Below are 19,873 nucleotides of genomic sequence, written 5' to 3' on the forward strand. Positions count from 1 at the left end.
TTAAGAAAAACCTTTCTCAACCAGCTATTGCAAGGAATTTAGGGATTTCACCACGGGTTGCAGGTTCGATCCCCGCTTCCGCCATCCTAGTCACTGCCGTTGTGTCCTTGGGCAAGACACTTTACCCACCTGCTCCCAGTGCCACCCACACTGGTTTAAATGTAACTTAGATATTGGGTTTCACAATGTAAAGCGCTTTGAGTCACTTGAGAAAAAGCGCTATATAAATGTAATTCACTTCACTTCACCATCTACGCTCCGTAATATCATCAAAGGGTTCAGAGAATCTGGAGAAATCACTGCATGTAAGCAGCTAAGCCCGTGACCTTCGATCCCTCAGGCTGTACTGCATCAACAAGCGACATCAGTGTGTAAAGGATATCACCACATGGGCTCAGGAACACTTTAGAAACCCACTGTCAGTAACTACAGTTGGTCGCTACATCTGTAAATGCAAGTTAAAACTCTCCTATGCAAGGCGAAAACCGTTTATCAACAACACCCAGAAACGCCGTCTGCGTCGCTGGGCCTGAGCTCATCTAAGATGGACTGATACAAAGTGGAAAAGTGTTCTGTGGTCTGACTAGTTTAAGATTAAAGTACCAATGATTGTCACACACACACTAGATGTGGTGAAATTTGTCCTCTGCATTTGACCCATCCCCTTGGGGAGCAGTGGGCAGCAGCGGCGCCGCGCCCGGGAATCATTTTGGTGATTTAACCCCCAACTCCAACCCTTGATGCTGAGTGCCAAGCAGGGAGGTAATGGGTCCCATTTTTATAGTCTTTGGTATGAGTCAGCTGGGATTTGAACTCCAACCTACCGATCTCGGACACTCTAACCACTAGGCATGAGTCCATATTTCAAATTGTTTTTGGAAACTGTGGACGTCGTGTCCTCCGGATCAAAGAGGAAAAGAACCATCCGGATTGTTATAGGCGCAAAGTTGAAAAGCCAGCATCTGTGATTGATTGATTGATTGAGACTTTTATTAGTAGGTTGCACAGTGAAGTACATATTCCGTACAATTGACCACTAAATGGTAACACCCGAAAAGGTTTTTCAACTTGTTTAAGTCGGGGTCCAATGATGGTATGGGGGTGTATTAATGCCCAAGACATGGGTAACTTACACATCTGTGAAGGCACCATTAATGCTGAAAGGTACATACAGGTTTTGGAGCAACATATGTTGCCATCCAAGCAACGTTACCATGGACGCCCCTGCTTATTTCAGCAAGACAATGCCAAGCCACGTGTTACATCAACGTGGCTTCATAGTAAAAGAGTGCGGGTACTAGACTGGCCTGCCTGTAGTCCAGACCTGTCTCCCATTGAAAATGTGTGGCGCATTATGAAGCCTAAAATACCACAACGGAGACCCCCGGACTGTTGAACAAATTACGCTGTACATCAAGCAAGAATGGGAAAGAATTCCACCTGAGAAGCTTAAAAAATGTGTCTCCTCAGTTCCCAAACGTTTACGGAGTGTTGTTAAAAGGAAAGGCCATGTAACACAGTGGTGAACATGCCCTTTCCCAACTACTTTGGCACGTGTTGCAGCCATGAAATTCTAAGTTAATTATTATTAGTAAAAAAAAAATTAAGTTTATGATTTTGAATATCAAATATCTTGTCTTTGTAGTGCATTCAATTGAATATGGGTTGAAAAGGATTTGCAAATCATTGTATTCCGTTTATATTTACATCTAACACAATTTCCCAACTCATATGGAAACGGGGTTTGTTTATATATATATCTATATAATTATCTATATATATATATATATATAATTATCTATATAACTATATATATATACGTATATATAAAAATACTAATATTTAAAAAAAAAAAAAATTGACATTCCAGATGTTTAATATTTCTCAGGAACATTAGCTACAGTAAAACATTACCACAGACTATGCTTAGTATAGCTTAGTTTTACCTTTGAAAAAAAAAAGTTACTAACACCACTATTGAAAAAATGTGCCCCGATCCACAATTCACATCAGGCGCAGTACAGGATGTATCATATTTATGTTTGCTAATAACTATGTACTGCTTTAGCATTAGGTGTTGCTACTGAAGTCTTTGTGCAAACTTTGACGCAGGCTGTGTATAGGATTATCGCAAAATCCAAAAGCAGACGCCATCATGCGCCACATCTTGCTTTATGTGTCTTTTTTATTAACCGAAGGCAATACCTGGATCTTTGAAGAGTAATAATATTGCAAGAATTGTCATAATAACAAACAAATAGTTAATGGATTTCAAGGCAGAGACTACCTCTTGGGCGCGGCTGCTCTCTCCGCCATCTGTATGAAGTTTAATTGGGGTGGAGCGCTGAGAGACAGAGGCGTCATCATCGCGGTCCTCCTCAGAGTCATCCTCCGATGAGCTGGAGATGGCCTCCTCGCTTGGGGGAGGAGGTGCACTCGCTGCTGTCTTCCTCTGGAGTAGCGTCTCTTCTTTGTTGCTTTTATTGCTACAAACAAACAACAAAAGTACATGTAATACGAATATTTATTGTTTAACATTAAAGGTCCCCTGTAATGCAGAATTTACTTTTTTGTGTCCATCTCGAGGGAATGTGTGTCACTGAAGTCTGTTTATTATCACCAAACGTGTGAAACATCTATGATTTCCCTCACTTGCCACTCACAAACCTTTTCAAGACATAATAAGTAGTAGGGCTTTCTAAACACACTTTTTAACCGTCTAAATTCCGCTTGAAGGGTAGAATTTGGATAACACACTTTATAAAGTACTTCAGCATTCGTATTTTGTAGTAATCCCTCCCATAGGTTAGATGAAAATTGTTATGGTTATGTATTAGTTTATTTCGAACATCCATATAGTTACAATATGGTACATCATATATTTCCAGTTTCTCATTACAGCATGTCCAAAAAAGAGTAGGAACACGCAAAGCTAGCACAATTGTTTGTTCACTTACTGTACTCAATCTGTTAAACAAATACATAAGTAGATGAATGAACGAGTAAATAAATATATAAAAAATAAAGTTATCAAAAATGAATATCTATCAATCAATCAATCAAAGTTTATTTAAATAGCCTTAAATCACGACTGTCTCAAAGGGCTGCACAAGCCACAACGACATCCTCGGTTCACATCCCACATGTTATAAATATATAAATAGTTAAGTAAAATGGATGGATGGAAGTTTTAATTCACATAATGAGATGAATAAAATGATCTCTATTTTCGATAAAGTTTAAGATGTTTCTAAGGATTCTTCTTCCTTTATTCCATAAGAAATAATGTAAATCCAATTGTTCAGTTCCAGACATTAACACAGAGCAAATTGTACAGGGAATAATTACAGTTTTACATGCAGAAAAAGATCAATTACGAAGGACATGGGTAAATTAAAATTTAAAAATAGTATCTCACCTTCTTATTAAAGTGCTGGCACACACAACTTTTTTGGCTCCATAGTGTATTATTTTGCAATCATACTCAAATAAAAAAGCACAGAGACTGAATCACCAAAATATAAGATTATTTGTTTGTTGATTCAGTGGAATAATACATTGGCAAACGGACTACCGGTAGTTTGTTACGTGTAATGTTTACGAAAACCGAGGTAAAATTTTGACAAACATTTTCGTTGAAAATCGAAACGTACAATCGAGGCATGCCAAAAAAGAGTTACTGCTCTACACTATTGTGAGACCTCTGAGACTTGTTTTAAACAGTCTATTATGAGACCATCAAGGCGCAAATAAAGATATTGTTTGTATGTATAAACAGGTTAGCGCTCCAACAATTAGTCAAACTACTCATTTGGTTGCTGGACAGATAATTAATCTGTAACTATTTCATATTTGATAAAAGCAGTGAGTCATTTTTCAACCAAAATGTTTTTCAGCTTTTCCAAATAGATTAGGAGTAAAACCTATCCATCATGTAAACAGCCACATGTTTTGGCTCGCAAGCTAAAAATGCAACACAATGTATCCCACTTGGCATCCTCCAGTGGTTTACAGTCGTCCCTCGTTTATCACGGTTAATTTGGTACTGTAAATAAGTCGAATATTTTTATAGTTAAGACTTTTTGCAACCTGAGTTTTTTAAACAATATTTGAGCCCTCTTAATATTAAATAATAGCCATATAGTCACTTTTACACTCGTTTCACCCAATATACAAACCCCGTTTCCATGAGTTGGGAAATTGTGTTGGATGTAAATATAAACGGAATACAATGATTTGCAAATCATTTTCAACCCATATTCAGTTGAATATGCTACAAAGACAACATACAGTATTTGATGTTCAAACTGATAAACTTTTTTTTTTGTGCAAATAATCATTAACTTTAGAATTTGATGCCAGCAACACGTGACAAAGAAGTTGGGAAAGGTGGCAATAAATACTGATAAATTTGAAGAATGCTTATCAAACACTTATTTGGAACATCTCACCGGTGAACAGGCAAATTGGGAACAGGTGGGTGTCATAATTGGGTGTAAAAGTAGATTCCATGAAATGCTCAGTCATTCACAAACAAGGATGGGGTGAGGGTCACCACTTTGTCAACAAATGCTTGAGCAAATTGTTGAGCAGTTTAAGAAAAACCTTTCTCAACCAGCTATTGCAAGGAATTTAGGGATTTCACCATCTACGCTCTGTAATATCATCAAAGGGTTCAGAGAATCTGGAGAAATCACTGCACATAAGCAGCTAAGCCCGTGACCTTCGATCCCTCAGGCTGTACTGCATCAACAAGCGACATCAGTGTGTAAAGGATATCACCACATGGGCTCTGGAACACTTCAGAAACCCACTGTCAGTAACTACAGTTGGTCGCTACATTTGTAAGTGCAAGTTAAAACTCTCCTATGCATGGCGAAAACCGTTTATCAACAACACCCAGAAACGCCTTCGGCTTCGCTGGGGCTGAGCTCATCTAAGATGGACTGATACAAAGTGGAAAAGTGTTCTGTGGTCTGACGAGTCCACATTTCAAATTGTTTTTGGAAACTGTGGACGTTGTGTCCTCCGGACCAAAGAGGAAAAGAACCATCCGGATTGTTATAGGCGCAAAGTGTAAAAGCCAGCATCTGTGATGGTATGGGGGTGTATTAGTGCCCAAGACATGGGTAACTTACACATCTGTGAAAGCGCCATTAATGCTGAAAGGTACATACAGGTTTTGAAGCAACATATGTTGCCATCCAAGCAACGTTACCATGGACGTCCCTGCTTATTTCAGCAAGACAATGCCAAGCCACGTGTTACATCAACGTGGCTTCATAGTAAAAGAGTGCGGGTACTAGACTGGCCTGCCTGTAGTCCAGACATGTCTCCCATTGAAAATGTGTGGCGCATTATGAAGCCTAAAATACCACAACGGAGACCCCCGCACTGTTGAACAACTTAAGCTGTACATCAAGCAAGAATGGGAAAGAATTCCACCTGAGAAGCTTAAAAAATGTGTCTCCTCAGTTCCCAAACGTTTACTGAGTGTTGTTAAAAGGAAAGGCCATGTATCACAGTGGTGAATATGCCCTTTCCCAACTACTTTGGCACGTGTTGCAACCATGAAATTCTAAGTTAATTATTATTTGCAAAAAAAAAAAAAGTTTATGAGTTTGAACATCAAATATCTTGTCTTTGTGGTGCATTCAATTAAATATGGGTTGAAAAGGATTTGCAAATCATTGTATTCCGTTTATATTTACATCTAACACAATTTCCCAACTCAAATGGAAACGGGGTTTGTAGTAGCCTTGAGTGCGTTCTACTGTAGATTGCAGTACTCACCACTCGCCCGGATGAACCTCCAAGCCCGGCCAATAAAGCACAGCCACAACGTGAAAATAGGTGTGTCTTGTGTTGTTATTCCACGTAGCTCATGCCAAAGCTGTGTTATTGCTGTCGAAGATGATGTGCATCTTGAATCAAGAGAGTTCATCGCCACTTTGTTCGGATATGTTCATAGCTGATAGCATTGTCAGTTAGCCTGAAGTGCTTGATGCTCTGTCTGTTCTTTTTTGATATTAGTCGCAAATATGGAGATGTGTTATTGATGACGCAGGAGTTAAAGATAGCGTTAAAGTCAAAGTACCACTGATAGTCACACACACACTAGGTGTGGTGCAATTACCCTCTGCATTTGACCCATCCCCTTGATCCACCCCCTGGGTGAGGGGAGCAGTGAGCAGCAGCAGTGAGCAGCAGCAGTGGCCGCGCTCAGGAATCATTTTGGTGATTTAACCCCCAATTCCAACCCTTGATGCTGAGTGCCAAGCAGGGAGGTAACGGGTCCCAATTTTATAGTGTTTGGTATGACTCGGCCAGGGTTTGAACTCACGACCTACCAATCTCAGGGCGGACACCCTAACCACAAGGCCACTGAGCAGGTTTTAAAGATAACGTGCTAACATCAGACTAGGAAGACAAGGTAAGGACAGCATTACCAATTGTGCAGGTCGCACCAGGCAACAGTGACATGGAACTTTTAGTTTAAGGAGAGAAAATAACAACAAAACAGGACTATTATGAACACGGAGACTTACGCCAGCACTGATTTCCCTGTCTCCTCTGGCTTGCGGACAGTGAAAGGGCTCGGATCCACTCCAACTGTTTTAGGCATGAACTCCCTTAATGGAGAGCAGATGAAAGGGAAAACCCATTAGACACTTCAAAGAGACCCCAAACACATTAACAGGTGTTACACACCTTGCTGAGTTAGTCATAGCTATGCAGAAGGTGTCGTCGAAGGAGGTCAGCTCGTAAGGCTTGAAGAACTCTGTGTAGATGTCCGTGCTCTCATCGAAATGGTTCACTCGCTTGACTGTCACCTTCTTCATGGTTTCTTCACAAGGGACTATAGGAACCAAAACAGCCATACACATATAAAGACTGTTTATGCAGTAGTTTGTTTTAAAGCCACAATGTCAACTACCAGGCACTCCCATATGTTTATGTACCATTGTGTACCATTGTTGGACAAATTAAACAGGTTCCAACAATAAGATAAAGTTATGCAAATGTTAAAAGACGGTAACATATTTTTTAAGTTTATCAAAATTGGGACCAATACTAACCCCTGTTGACATTTCAAGTACTGTTACAAACACATACATTTTTAATTTGATCCAAATCAAACTAACAACATATTCCTTGGTGTACGTTTCCTGTCAAGCAATAATTCCTATAATTCATGGTCTTTATGATAGCATCAATCATAGCATATCCTAGTAATACCCAGGAATGCTTTGATACGTGATTTGAGGCTTTGATCTATTTTTGCGTTAACTTTCTAAGAGCCAGCGTCCTCTGCAGTGGACATTTGTTTTTGGTCTATGTCTTTTGTCAGAGTTGCACATTTCGGAAAACAATTGCCCTATTCTGCAAAACACAGATTCTCAGGATGTTAATATGTCCCGTATTCTGCAAAAGTATGTTCTACTAGTAGCATGGTGCTACCTTGGTTTTCGTACAGCCCACTTTTCGTATGACTGTTTTTTATGAAAATTAGCCATAATCTTGCCCTTATTTTCGGAAAAGTTTCGTACACGGCCAAATATTGCATGTGAAAAAGTAGTCAGTTTGCCCATGTATACTTCTCTGACTGACTGTAATGCTAGAACTACTGCTCAGATAGCTATGCAAATGTTGCTACCGCTTGTGTTTTCGTACACGTCTATTACGGCCAAATACTGTGCTTACAAACTAGCAAGTTTGCCCACATATCATTCCCTGACTGTCATGTTAGCACTACCGATTACATTGCTATGCAAATGTTGCTAACACTTGTGCTCTACCGCCCTGGGACTAATTTACTATAACATCGAAAAATGCTATAATTTGAGTTTGAGTTTGAGTTTGAGTTTATTTCGAACATGCAAGCATACAACATGATACATCACAATTTCCAGTTTCTCTTTTCAACATGTTCGAAAAGGAGTAGGAAGAAGCAGAGCTTATTTAATCCTACCCCTTTTCTTTACATAACAGTTGCAAAACTTTTTGTTCACTTCCTGTTCACAATTTTTTCACAATAAACTCCATAAGTAATCACAATAAAAATAAATAAATAAATAATAGTAAGAATTTAATAATAATAATTGGTGAAGTAAGTCATATTTAATATGATGAGATAAGTAAGATTACTTTAAGAATGAATGAATGGATGGATGAAATAAATTGAGAATGTTTGTCATGGTTCTTCTTCTTTGTACTTTGTAAACACTTTAAGTTTGAAGAGTTTCTTGAAGTGTATCATATTAGTACATTGTTTGATTGCTTTGCTTAATCCATTCCATAATTTAATTCCACATACTGATATACTGAAGGTCTTAAGTGTTGTACGTGCAAACAAATGTTTTAAATTACGTTTTTCTCTAAGATTATATTTCTCCTCTTTTTTTGAGAAGAATTGTTGTATATTCTTGGGTAGCAGGTTATAGTTTGCTTTGTGCATAATTTTAGCTGTTTGCAAATTCACTATGTCGTGGAATTTCAGTATTTTAGATTCAATAAATAAATGGTTTGTATGTTCTCTATATCCAACATTATGTATTATTCTAACTGATCTTTTTTGTAACACCGTTAATGAATGAAGTGTACTTTTGTAATTATTTCCCCATATTTCTACACAGTAGCTCAGATATGGTAACACTAGTGAGCAGTGGAGAATATGAAGGGATTTTTGATCTAGAACATGTTTTGCTTTATTCATTATTGACGTGTTTCTTGCAACTTTATGTTGTATATTTTTTACGTGAGATTTCCAGTTCAATTTATCATCAAATCATTATACCTAGAAATTTGGTTTCATTTACTCTTTCAATTTCTATGCCGTCTATTTGTATTTGTGTTTGACTTTCTCTTCTACTGTTACCAAATAGCATTATTTTAGTTTTACTAAGATTCAACGATAGTCTGTTTTTGTCAAACCATCTTTTTAATTTGTTAATTTCTTCTGTTATTATTTGTATTATCTCCTGTGTGTTCTCTCCTGAACAAAACGCTGTTGTATCATCCGCAAATAATACTAACTTTAAATCTTTTGTAACTTTACAAATGTCATTTATATAGAGATTGAATAATTTAGGTCCTAGTATTGATCCCTGAGGTACACCACAGGATATATTTAGCTTTGTAGACGTGTGTTCGCCTAGCTTCACGTATTGTTTCCTGTTCGTTAGATAACTTCTTATCCAGTTTAAGACTAACCCTCTGATGCCATATCGTTCTAGTTTTTTGATTAAAATATTGTGATTAATTGTGTCAAATGCTCTAGTTAGATCCATAAAAACCGCTGCCGCACATTTTTTACTATCTATTGCATTGGTAATTTATTCTGTAATTTCAATTAAAGCCATTGAAGTTGAAACATTAGCTCTGTATCCATATTGGTTCTCTTCGAGTATTCTATTTTTATTTATGAAACTTTCTAATCTGTTATTGAACAGTTTTTCAATGATTTTAGAAAATTGTGGAAGTAGAGAAACAGGTCTATGTAAATTGATGTTTGTCTCCAGTCTTATAAATTGGTGCAACTTTAGCTATTTTCATTTTGTTTGGAAATGTACCTGTTTGAAATGATATGTTACTAATATATATTAATGGTCCTGAGATCTCTTCAATAACCTTTTTTATCGTTTCCATATCAATTCCGTTACAATCAGTTGAAGTCTTAGATTTACATTTTTTTGCAATTGTAACTATTTCCTCCTGTGTCACATTACTGAGGAACATGGAGTTGGGATTTCACTCTATGGTATCATTATAGTCCTCAATTGGAACTGGGTCTGGAATCCTTTCTTCCAATTTTGGTCCAATATAAACAAAATAATTATTGAAGCTTTCAACTACTTCCTTTATGTTGTAATTTTTTTTATTTTCATCTAAGAAGTATTGAGGGTAGTCCCTCTTAGTTCCATTTTTAATAATGCTATTGAGGATGCCCTATGTTGCTCTCATATTATTTTTGTTCCTGTCCAATAATTCACTGTAATATTCTTTTCTACATGATCGTAGTATGTCTGTTAACTTGTTTTTATACTTAATTTCTGCCTCTATAGTTCTTTGTGCTATAAATTTTCTATATAGTGTATTCTTCTTCTTACAAGCATTTTTTAATCCTTTTGTCATCCATGGTTGATTATTATTTCTCTGCTTGTTACTGAGTTGTATCCATGGACAATGTTTGTCATAAAGTATTATGAACTTGTTTAAGAAATGTTCATATGCTTCATCAACCTTTTTTTCATTGTACACATTGTCCCAATCTTGCTTTTGTAGCCCAATTTTGAAGGCAGTCATCCTCTTCTCTGTGCACAGTCTTCGAAATGTCCTTTTGTCTTCCATGTTCTTCTTGTAGTTTCCATCATATATTGGGACTTTTAAGTTTGAAGCAATACATTCTATGCACACAAGATTAATCTAACCCCAGATATCCAGATGTGTTCAATATTTACTGTATATGAAGATTTTTGAGAATTACTATACATAATAGAGGTGTAATGGCAGGGCAGGGTATAGTACAGCTCTCGGTTTGGTTTATTTTCGCTACAGTAAGGGGAACAAAATACAAAACATTTAAAACTGCTTAGCTTTTTGTTTAGGGATTTAAAAATGAAACATAAAAAAATTACAATGCGCTGGCAGTAAATAATTTAGTAACTCAAATTCTCAAATAAAAGATATAAATATATATATATTTTATGGCAGACATAAAAATTAAGAATGTGGGGCGGGCCCTTTAATATATTTTTTGCATTAAAGATGCTAAAACCATTCCAATGTAGGTCAACGCCATATGCATATATAAGCATATATACGTTATGTGTTACAGGTGACAAAGCAAATTTGATGGCATTAATAACAAATTGTATTGTTAGAATACACTGCGGGACAAAGCTGTTTGTCGAGACTGGCCCCTGGGCATTAGTAGATGTAGTGTACTGTCACACCCCTAATATATAATTTTACATTAATAGTTTTCAGACACTTACTTGACTATTGCTTTATAGAGACGGATAAATATTTTAATTCCAAACTAGATTGTATCTAAAGGTGGCCCTCTAATGCTGCCAACACTGTCTTTTTTTTTTACAGCTCTGGATGTAAAAACTATGTCTACAGGTAAAATTCCCCCTCAAAATACACACAGTAGTAATTCTAGGTTTGTTTTCTAACGAGTTTCAGCACATTTTGGAACGCCACCTTTATCTCCAAAACGTCCGCCTGCTGACGCCACCTACAGAAGACTGGAGGCAATTTCATATTACAAACTCCGTTTCCATATGAGTTGGGAAATTGTGTTAGATGTAAATATAAACGGAATACAATGATTTGCAAATCCTTTTCAACCCATATTCAATTGAATGCACTACAAAGACAAGATATTTGATGTTCAAATTCATAAACTTTTTTTTTTTTGCAAATAATAATTAACTTAAAATTTCATGGCTGCAACACGTGCCAAAGTAGTTGGGAAAGGGCATGTTCACCACTGTGTTACATCACCTTTTCTTTTAACAACACTCAAACGATTGGGAACTAAGGAAACTAAATGTTGAAGCTTTGAAAGTGGAATTCTTTCCCATTGTTGTTTTATGTAGAGCTTCAGTCGTTCAACAGTCCGGGGTCTCTACTGTAGTATTTTACGCTTCATAATGCGCCACACATTTTCGATGGGAGACAGGTCTGGACTGCAGGCGGGCCAGGAAAGTACCCGCACTCTTTTCTGACCTGGGGATAGGTTGATTGGCAACACTAAAGTGGTCCCTAGTGTGTGAATGTGAATGTGAATGTTGTCTGTCTATCTGCGTTGGCCCTGCGATGAGGTGGCGACTTGTCCAGGGTGTACCCCGCCTTCCACCCGATTGTAGCTGAGATAGGCTCCGGCGCCCCCCGCGACCCCGAAGGGAATAAGCGGTAGCAAATGGATGGATGGAACTCCCAATTCCAACCCTTGATGCTGAGTGCCAAGCAGGGAGGTAATGGGTCCCATTTGTATAGTCTTTGGTATGACTCGGCCGGGGTTTGAACTACCAATCTCAGCGGACACTCTAACCACTGAGCAGGTCATATCAATATCAATTAAATCAGGTAATATCAATTAAATTGTTATGTTAGGCATTACCTTCATCATAGGCGACAGGGAGATAGGACAGTGTTTCCTCTGACCACCACAGTGTGTAGCTGAGGAAAAAACGACAAGAAACAGTTCACATACACACGCATTGACATGCCTGTACCTCGTCCCTCGAGACACCACATAACCTAGGTAACAAAATTGTCAACTGCTATTGGCTACAACTAGCACACAACTCCGCCGACGCATCAGTCTTTTGTGCAATTAAAGCTTTGTGTGACAGTACAAGTGATTTCAGATTCAGCCAAGTTAATTTCTCAGAATAGCGAGACCTTGTAAACCTGGAAAACTGGGTCTACTTTTGTGCAAGCATAAATAAGAATAACAATAATAATTGATTGGATTTATATAACACCTCCAGACACTCAAGGAGCTTTACAGCGAGAGCCAATTTAGAGACTTATGGGCACTTCACATTGCTCTTTCACCTGAACGCACTTGCGATTTATGCAGACCATTAAAGACACATTCACAAAGGGTGATGGTAAGCTGCATCTGTAGCTACAGCTGCCCTGGGGTAGACTGACAGAAACCTGGCTGCCAATTTGTGACAAAGTCCTCTCCAACCACCAGCAAAAATTAATTCACAGTTATACACCAGTGTGGGGGACAATGGAGGCAAGGTGGGTGAAGTGTCTTGCCCAAGGACACAACAGCAGTGACTGGGACAGAGGAAGCGGACTTCGAACATGGAACCCTCTGATTACTGGACGACCTGCTCTACCTCCTAAGCCACTGCCGCCCCATGAGGACAAACCAAACAAGCACACAAATGATAAAAAGATCAAATCCGATCAAGAAAGCAGGATTTTGCCTTATTTATAAACTGTCCATGCAGCATGTTTACCTGCGTCGGTCTGTGGGTAGGACCATGGTGCTCTTCTGATGCAGGTAGAAGTCAGTGGGTAGCTCCCATAAGTGTGGGCTGGACTCTGCCGGCTGGTAGACTTGGAGAAATAAGTTGATGGCATCCTGTCGGTCAGCATCTGGAAAAACATTCATGTTTATTTACAGTCCCTTGCAATGTATCTAAATTTGACCCCATGTAGAACCAGTAAAAAGAAAACAGAAAAAAAAGGAAAATAAAGTCAAATAAAAACTAAGAGGGGAACTGCACTTCCTTAGAATTGTGTCTATCATTCACAATCTCTATGCATGACCAGAACACATATGCCTTTCTTTTTTTATGCATTCTAAGGAGGGGGCTAACAATGCAGCTAAAAGGGAGTCATCCATTGCACCCATAAAGCGTTTTAAAAAAAACATCCAAAAGCCGCCAACAATACTCCATTCACAGGTTGTGACTTGCATATTAACCAAGTATTAGCAATGTTATTATAAGCACTAACCCCAGGGAACTACTCTTAGTGACACTGTGGTCACAGAGAGGTAAGTAGCTTATGCAGCTATTGACCACCGCTGAGCTGCTGCATCGCCTCTGAGTTGGTAAAAGTTAACTCTAGATCATAAATCATGCCTCTCACTTGTATAGGACAAGGTTGTGGCCATAATGTGAGAAGTTGGTCAACTTTGACATTCAATTTGTACCCTGAGATCGCGAAAGACGCTCGTTTGCGGCCAACTTTTTTTTTGTTTTTAACTGTGTGAAGATTGATTAATTCCTCATAAACGGTATGATATAAAATTCCCAATAATTGGTATCCCAGTTAGAACCGACATTGTACAGTAAATTATTGTTTTATTATCATTGTAGTTTGTATTTCTTGTTTAGCACTTAGCATTAGTGCTAATTGCTGGATCCGCTCATCACTCCGATTCTAAAACTTGTAGATCATCCTCCTTATATTCAGGCTCAAAAATTTAAGGTTCTGGATGATCATTTGTCCCAAAGTAGGCATTGGCTCAAGAAAAAATTGCAATACTGAAATAAAAAGTTGTCATTTTTTGAGAATAAAGTCATAATAATACAAAAAGGAAGGTCATAAAATAAATAAAATAAAATATTATTTAATTAAATATTATTACATTATTATAATGTACAGTATTATTAAAGTACAATATTTACAAGAATATCCATATATTGTAAAATAGATTTCTTAAAACATCCTTAAAATTGAGCCTGTTTGATAACCTGAATACTGAAAAAAGGTTAATGTTTTCCATCAGCATGACTAAGAAATGCAATCACGAACACATGTATGAAAATGGCTGTGCCCCTCTCTGATGCTGGTGTGTGCACCTTGAACAACACCCACCTTTCTCCCTTGACATTTTCAGTCTGAATAAACAGCAAAGTTACATTCCCTTCTCTGCACTGCGGCCAACCTAGAGATGCCTTTTTTTCCCAAATAGAGTAAATGACGAGAGTCAAAAGGCACACGGACCCAATAAGATGTTCAATGTCAAGTAGTGAGGCTTAATGGACGAGACAAAGCTATCGTGTCCATTTCAGGAGCCGTCGACACCATTTTAAGCGGTTAGTTGCATTTTCATAGACATGCTGTATCTGTTAAATTAGGGCGCTATTAACAGTGCTTGAAAATGGAAAAGGCAGGCATAGCAGAGCCACTTTTGTAAAGCATCAAGCTTCTTCCAGCACTAATACATGCTAGGGATCTGCACTGAGCTCTGAAAATGCATTGGTTTGTAAATAACCTCATTGTGAGCTTATTTGTTGTATTGATATCCCCTATGCATTATTTTGCATGATGTCTAGCAATTGTATTGACATGCTAAGAGTTCCAAGGTAATCTGAATGTTGTGGCAATTTTATCCTGAAATACATTTGAAGGGGACTCTATAATGTTCTGCATGAATCTCAAGTCTGTTCAGGTGAAAGAGCAATGTGAAGTGCCCATATGTCTCCTTGCAACACACACCAGAGAAAGCGTTGCTGTAGTAGCGTGACAGTGTCTGCATGATGTCTTTGGAGTGCTGCGTCCACGGAGCGATCTTCCGGTAGGTCTTGACCCTGTGTACCAGCTGGGAGCCGCCATACTGCAGCGACAGGGTGTCTCCATGGTCCTCGTACAGCTCCTCAAACAATCTAAAGCATACAAAATACGGCTGGTTTTACACATATAAGCACTTCTTGGGTTATAAGTGGCTTATTTAAAAAAAAAAAGAAAAAAGAAAAGGGCTTATGGCACATAACACTATGTAAGAAAAAATCGGGCATATGACAGTCCTATCTATAAATTACTTATTGATTGATGACCACATACAATATGGTTCTAAATGGTTAAAATAGTAATTTTTTGGCTTAAGTAGCTTATAAATGCACGTGATACATATTTCTCGCACTTTATAATAAAACAAATGTAATCAATATCAAAACTTGACCCATACACATTTATATTTAGGACCACATAATTGGAAGCAGGTACAAAGGCTGTCATTCAGAAATGTGAAAATTGTACTTAACCGGTTTTCCATAATGACTTAGAGGATTAAAAAGCTCAAAGCATAAACATAAGGTCTCTTTGATCACTCATTCATTAACAAGTATATTGCACAACACAGCAACGCAACCATATTGTAATAGCTGAGCAAACTGATCAGTCAGCCTTGATAGTGTTGTTGAGTTAATTCTAAATAACACAAAGGTAAGTGTAACAAGCATGACTTTCACACATACAGCTGAGTAAGCGACAACAACATTTTAATGCGCATGCAGAGGTAAATAAAGCTTCTGGAATCATCATAGTTCGGGAAGGTAGAAAAACACATTAGGAGGTTACCAATAGCCACAGCTGCAAATGCCTATGGTTTTGTAGGCGGGACTAATTAGAGACGCCTGCAGTTATATTACTAACCCACACCCGTTAAAAGAACAGAGGCAATAATTGGAGCGTTTCCGGTAGTTATTTTGGGTTTATTTATGCATGACAACAAAAGGGGCATATTGTAAATAAGAGAGTATATCAGCACTTGTACAAGACAAAATCAAAGGACGCTGTGTTAACCACACAAACAAAAAACATTACCCTGAAGAAAAATACAAATGTATTGTCTTACATACTCCCCATTTTATTTAAAAGTGGATCAAGATGTAACGGGACTGTCGGTTCTGTCACTAATGCTTGTGCATGAAAAAAAAAAAACACATTCTAACTACTCCTCTTACTCCTTCAGTGGTAATAGGAGTACAAGCAGTAATTCATCAGGATGATATGAGTGGTATTGGACATAATGTACGTTATCAAGGGGTGCACAACTGAGAACGGATGATGGGGGAAAGGGGGGGAGAGAACAATCTTATCCTGCTGTGGGGGACATTTGAGAAGAACATATTATGTGATTATGGCTGGTGCACATACTTAACTGCCACTAATGATGTGGCTTATTTATTACAATCCAAAATTAGTAAGGTTTTTCTGACATATATTGATGTACTCATAGAGGTTGTAAATTTGTCATTTAGAAAAGTGTCAATGGAAAGAAAAGCTTTTACTTGTGATCAAAAATCAAACAAATTTAAAGAAAGGGCTGATACCTCACACAGTCAGTGTCAAATTGGAGTTTGGGCTTGTCAGTCATTCCCAGAGCATACAGCTGATAAGCAAGTGCACACTTGCCCACCATGAATTGGGCGGTGTTGGTTCGGTCCAGACAGTCCACGCAGTTAGTCCGCAGCACACCGGTCTAGATAGAGCAACACAATGGATGACACTATTTAAAAATTCTGTCCGATACAATATTGATTTTTGGTAAAATGTCAAGAATTCAGAGAATATCCATCAAGCATCTAACTGGAAATCTAAAAAAATAGCGCTTTGGTTAACCAAACTAACCTGCACCCGTCCACAGACTGTAACGTGTCCACCCAAATCTCCCCATCTGTGGAAAAAAATGACTTCAGTTGTACACAGAACAAAATGCACAGAAGAAAAAATTAAATGATGTCCAGTACATCCATTCTTTTACAAGATGTGTAGCTCAGAGGGGTCAAACTCGTTTTTATTGAGGGGCCACATCGCAGTTATGACTGCTTTTCGAGCTTGTAACAGTGAATATATATGTGCATAAATGTATAATCGCCTTACGATAGTATTACACAATTTCCTATGCATTTTATGATTCGATTGTTTATGTACACATTTATGGATAACTTGTTTTGAAATCATAAATCAAGGTTATTAGCAGATATTTAATTATTTATTTTTACAAAAAAATTGTAATACACATGTAATAATTTAGGGTTGCAGCGATTAATCAATTAAATCGATTAATTCAATTAGAAAAAAGCTTTGATTTATATTCTGCTGATTGGCCTAATCGTTTAATGAGTATAACTAATAAAAATTAATAAAATATGGACTATATGGAGTGTCCGGAACTTTAAATACGCAAACATGATTTCCGTTCAGCTGCTGCAATAAAGAGTACAAGAGAACAAGTGTGTGCTGTGATCTCTGTAATGGCAAACAGTGGCGAGTTTATTATTTTTTTTTTAAATATAGAGTATAATTTTTTATTAATGCACACATGTTAAAAGTGAAATTTCAATGTTGATTATGTACATTTATTAGAAAAAAAACAATGAAGGTTATGGCAGGCAGAATATTTTTATTTCAACTACTTCCCTAAAATAAACATTGGGGGTATAAAGACTGTTTGTCTATGTGTGGTGCAATCGTATAGTATGTAGAAAAGGCTCCCCTGAAATGGCAGCTGGTTCTATCAGGTCTGTGCTCTTTTACTGTCTTTTATGTCCTTGGAGTTCTTTGATGTTTCCGCCTTGTGTTTTTTATCTTATTTTTGTGTACTTTTTGTACCTGCACTGCAAGCACATAATTTCCATAAAGTGGAATTAATAAAGTTTGTCCTAACCTATTATACAACAGTTTATTTGAATAGCCCTGCAGTATGATGATGAGCAGGTACATGAAAGTAAACTATTGTCGCTACTGTTTTTTATGGGAAGTATCTTGAAGGGCTCTGATTATTCCCTAAATCTATCGACAAAGTTGTTAAATTGGCAACACTAATAATCACTCCTAGTACATCCCTCTCTAGGGTCTTGGGGTGGCAGATGTAGTGCATTATAATGTGTTTATTAGTGAGGGTAAACATGTAGCACCAAATGTATTGTATTCTATGCTTACTGTTTTTGTGTGCATACCCTGATAAGGAGGGTCACATAGAGAGTGGGCATTATAAAGAAAGTGAGATGGCCAATTAATATGGTGGCAGCCCAGTTTTTGTGTTATGTAACAATGTTGGGCCAAAGCGATTAACATGTGCAGACAATGTCGGAGCTTGCATGAAGAGAAGGCAATCTACTTGGCTCCGTAGAGGACTATTCACAGCGACACAGGTGCCACTGGGCATCATTTCCATTAAGAATTCAAAGCCTCAGACTTTGAAAATTAAGAAGCAGCTATAAATGTAATAATCTTAACTTTGGTTAAACTTTTCGGAATATAGATATCCTATAGGTTTTATAATCATAAGCGAAATGGTCGACGACTTCTGAAAAATTATTTGCTCATTCCCAACAGTGACCTTGAACATATTTCGCTTAATGGTGGCTCTGCTTTTTTTAAAACAAGCGTGCTCAAATTGTACGCCCATGTGCTTGTCAGTCCACCAAAGGTGTGTACCAATTGTGGTGATTCTGCCTAATACCCAAAGTTACAGTGGGTGTTTCGTAGAGCTGTGCGAGGAATGTCAAATTTATCTGACTAAAACAACAGCGCCACCATGCTGTGTATTTGTCAAAAAATTATAGTTCAGGCAACACAGAAGGGAGGCATGTTTTGCCAGTTTTTCACACTGTGAAATGCAGTTGTTCATGTGTATAATAGTTTTAAGCTTCCTTACACAAACACAGTGTTACCTCAACTTAAGAGTGTCCTAACTTAATAGTGTTTTGCGATAAGAGCTAACTCTCAACTAACTATTATGCTTTAAGTTGCAAGCAAAAAAATATTTGAGTTTGAAGCATTCCCGCCATCAGTTGGCGTAGCAAATGTCACAGTGAAATCCCTAAGATTCGCATCTGGTCTTAGTCGCTAGCATTAGCTGATAGCTAGAAATGGACATAACTTTGTTTTTACAACCATTGGAAGGAAGAAGGTAGTGTGAAGGACAGTGCTGATAAGGTCTGTTGTGTAGGACTAGATGTTACAATCCCCTAATGCATACTTGAGACACCTATGCGACTTAGTGGGATGGTCAAGTGAGTGAAGGCATCCTCTGGGTTATCAAGTGGGCGTGGATGATATTCATTGAATTAAAGTAAGAAATCATCAAAACATGACAGGGTATGTAGCCCACCTGGCAAAACAAAATGAGCGTAACACTGCTAGTCTGCACAATACTGAAACAGAATTAATCTAACGCCAGCCAAAAATAGTAAAATAATATCTCAACGGGGGACATTTATTAATGAAACTATGAAGAAGCTGCTGATGGTGTGTTTGACGGACAAGCAGCTGGAAGGAGATACCATAGAAGTCCACTCTCCAAGGAAAACGTTGTACATTATTAATACATTACTTGATATAAGTAGTGTATTTGTTCGTAGTACATTCAATTGCAGTGGTTCTTAACCTGGGTTCGATCGAACCCTAGGGGTTCGGTGAGTCGGCCTCAGGGGTTCGGCGGAGCCTCCGCTGCGGAGGTCAAGACACACCCGACTCATCGTGTAAATAACAACTTCTCCCTATCGGCGAATTATGGATATCCCCAGTCTTTGCGAGCAATCCTTTTCGAGGATGCTGGACATAAAAACGAAGAAAAGGAACAGACTTTGCTGTGAAAATG

At 37.9% G+C, this 19,873-nt stretch overlaps 1 protein-coding gene across 1 annotated transcript in view; it reads right to left on the reverse strand.

The window, feature by feature from the left end:
- Nucleotides 1-19,873, reverse strand: part of LOC133648499 (polyphosphoinositide phosphatase-like) — an 84,015-nt gene that overhangs the window by 12,927 nt on the left and 51,215 nt on the right. Inside the window, exons 14-21 of the mRNA XM_062044661.1 lie at nucleotides 16,897-16,942; nucleotides 16,599-16,747; nucleotides 14,983-15,149; nucleotides 12,990-13,128; nucleotides 12,131-12,189; nucleotides 6,712-6,859; nucleotides 6,549-6,632; nucleotides 2,288-2,486 (exon numbers count right to left, since the gene is read on the reverse strand). Coding sequence (XP_061900645.1) covers nucleotides 2,288-2,486; nucleotides 6,549-6,632; nucleotides 6,712-6,859; nucleotides 12,131-12,189; nucleotides 12,990-13,128; nucleotides 14,983-15,149; nucleotides 16,599-16,747; nucleotides 16,897-16,942 — 991 coding nt within the window. The remainder of the gene's footprint in view (nucleotides 1-2,287; nucleotides 2,487-6,548; nucleotides 6,633-6,711; nucleotides 6,860-12,130; nucleotides 12,190-12,989; nucleotides 13,129-14,982; nucleotides 15,150-16,598; nucleotides 16,748-16,896; nucleotides 16,943-19,873) is intronic.

Source organism: Entelurus aequoreus, linkage group LG04 (assembly GCF_033978785.1).
Source record: "Entelurus aequoreus isolate RoL-2023_Sb linkage group LG04, RoL_Eaeq_v1.1, whole genome shotgun sequence".
NCBI lineage: Eukaryota > Metazoa > Chordata > Actinopteri > Syngnathiformes > Syngnathidae > Entelurus > Entelurus aequoreus.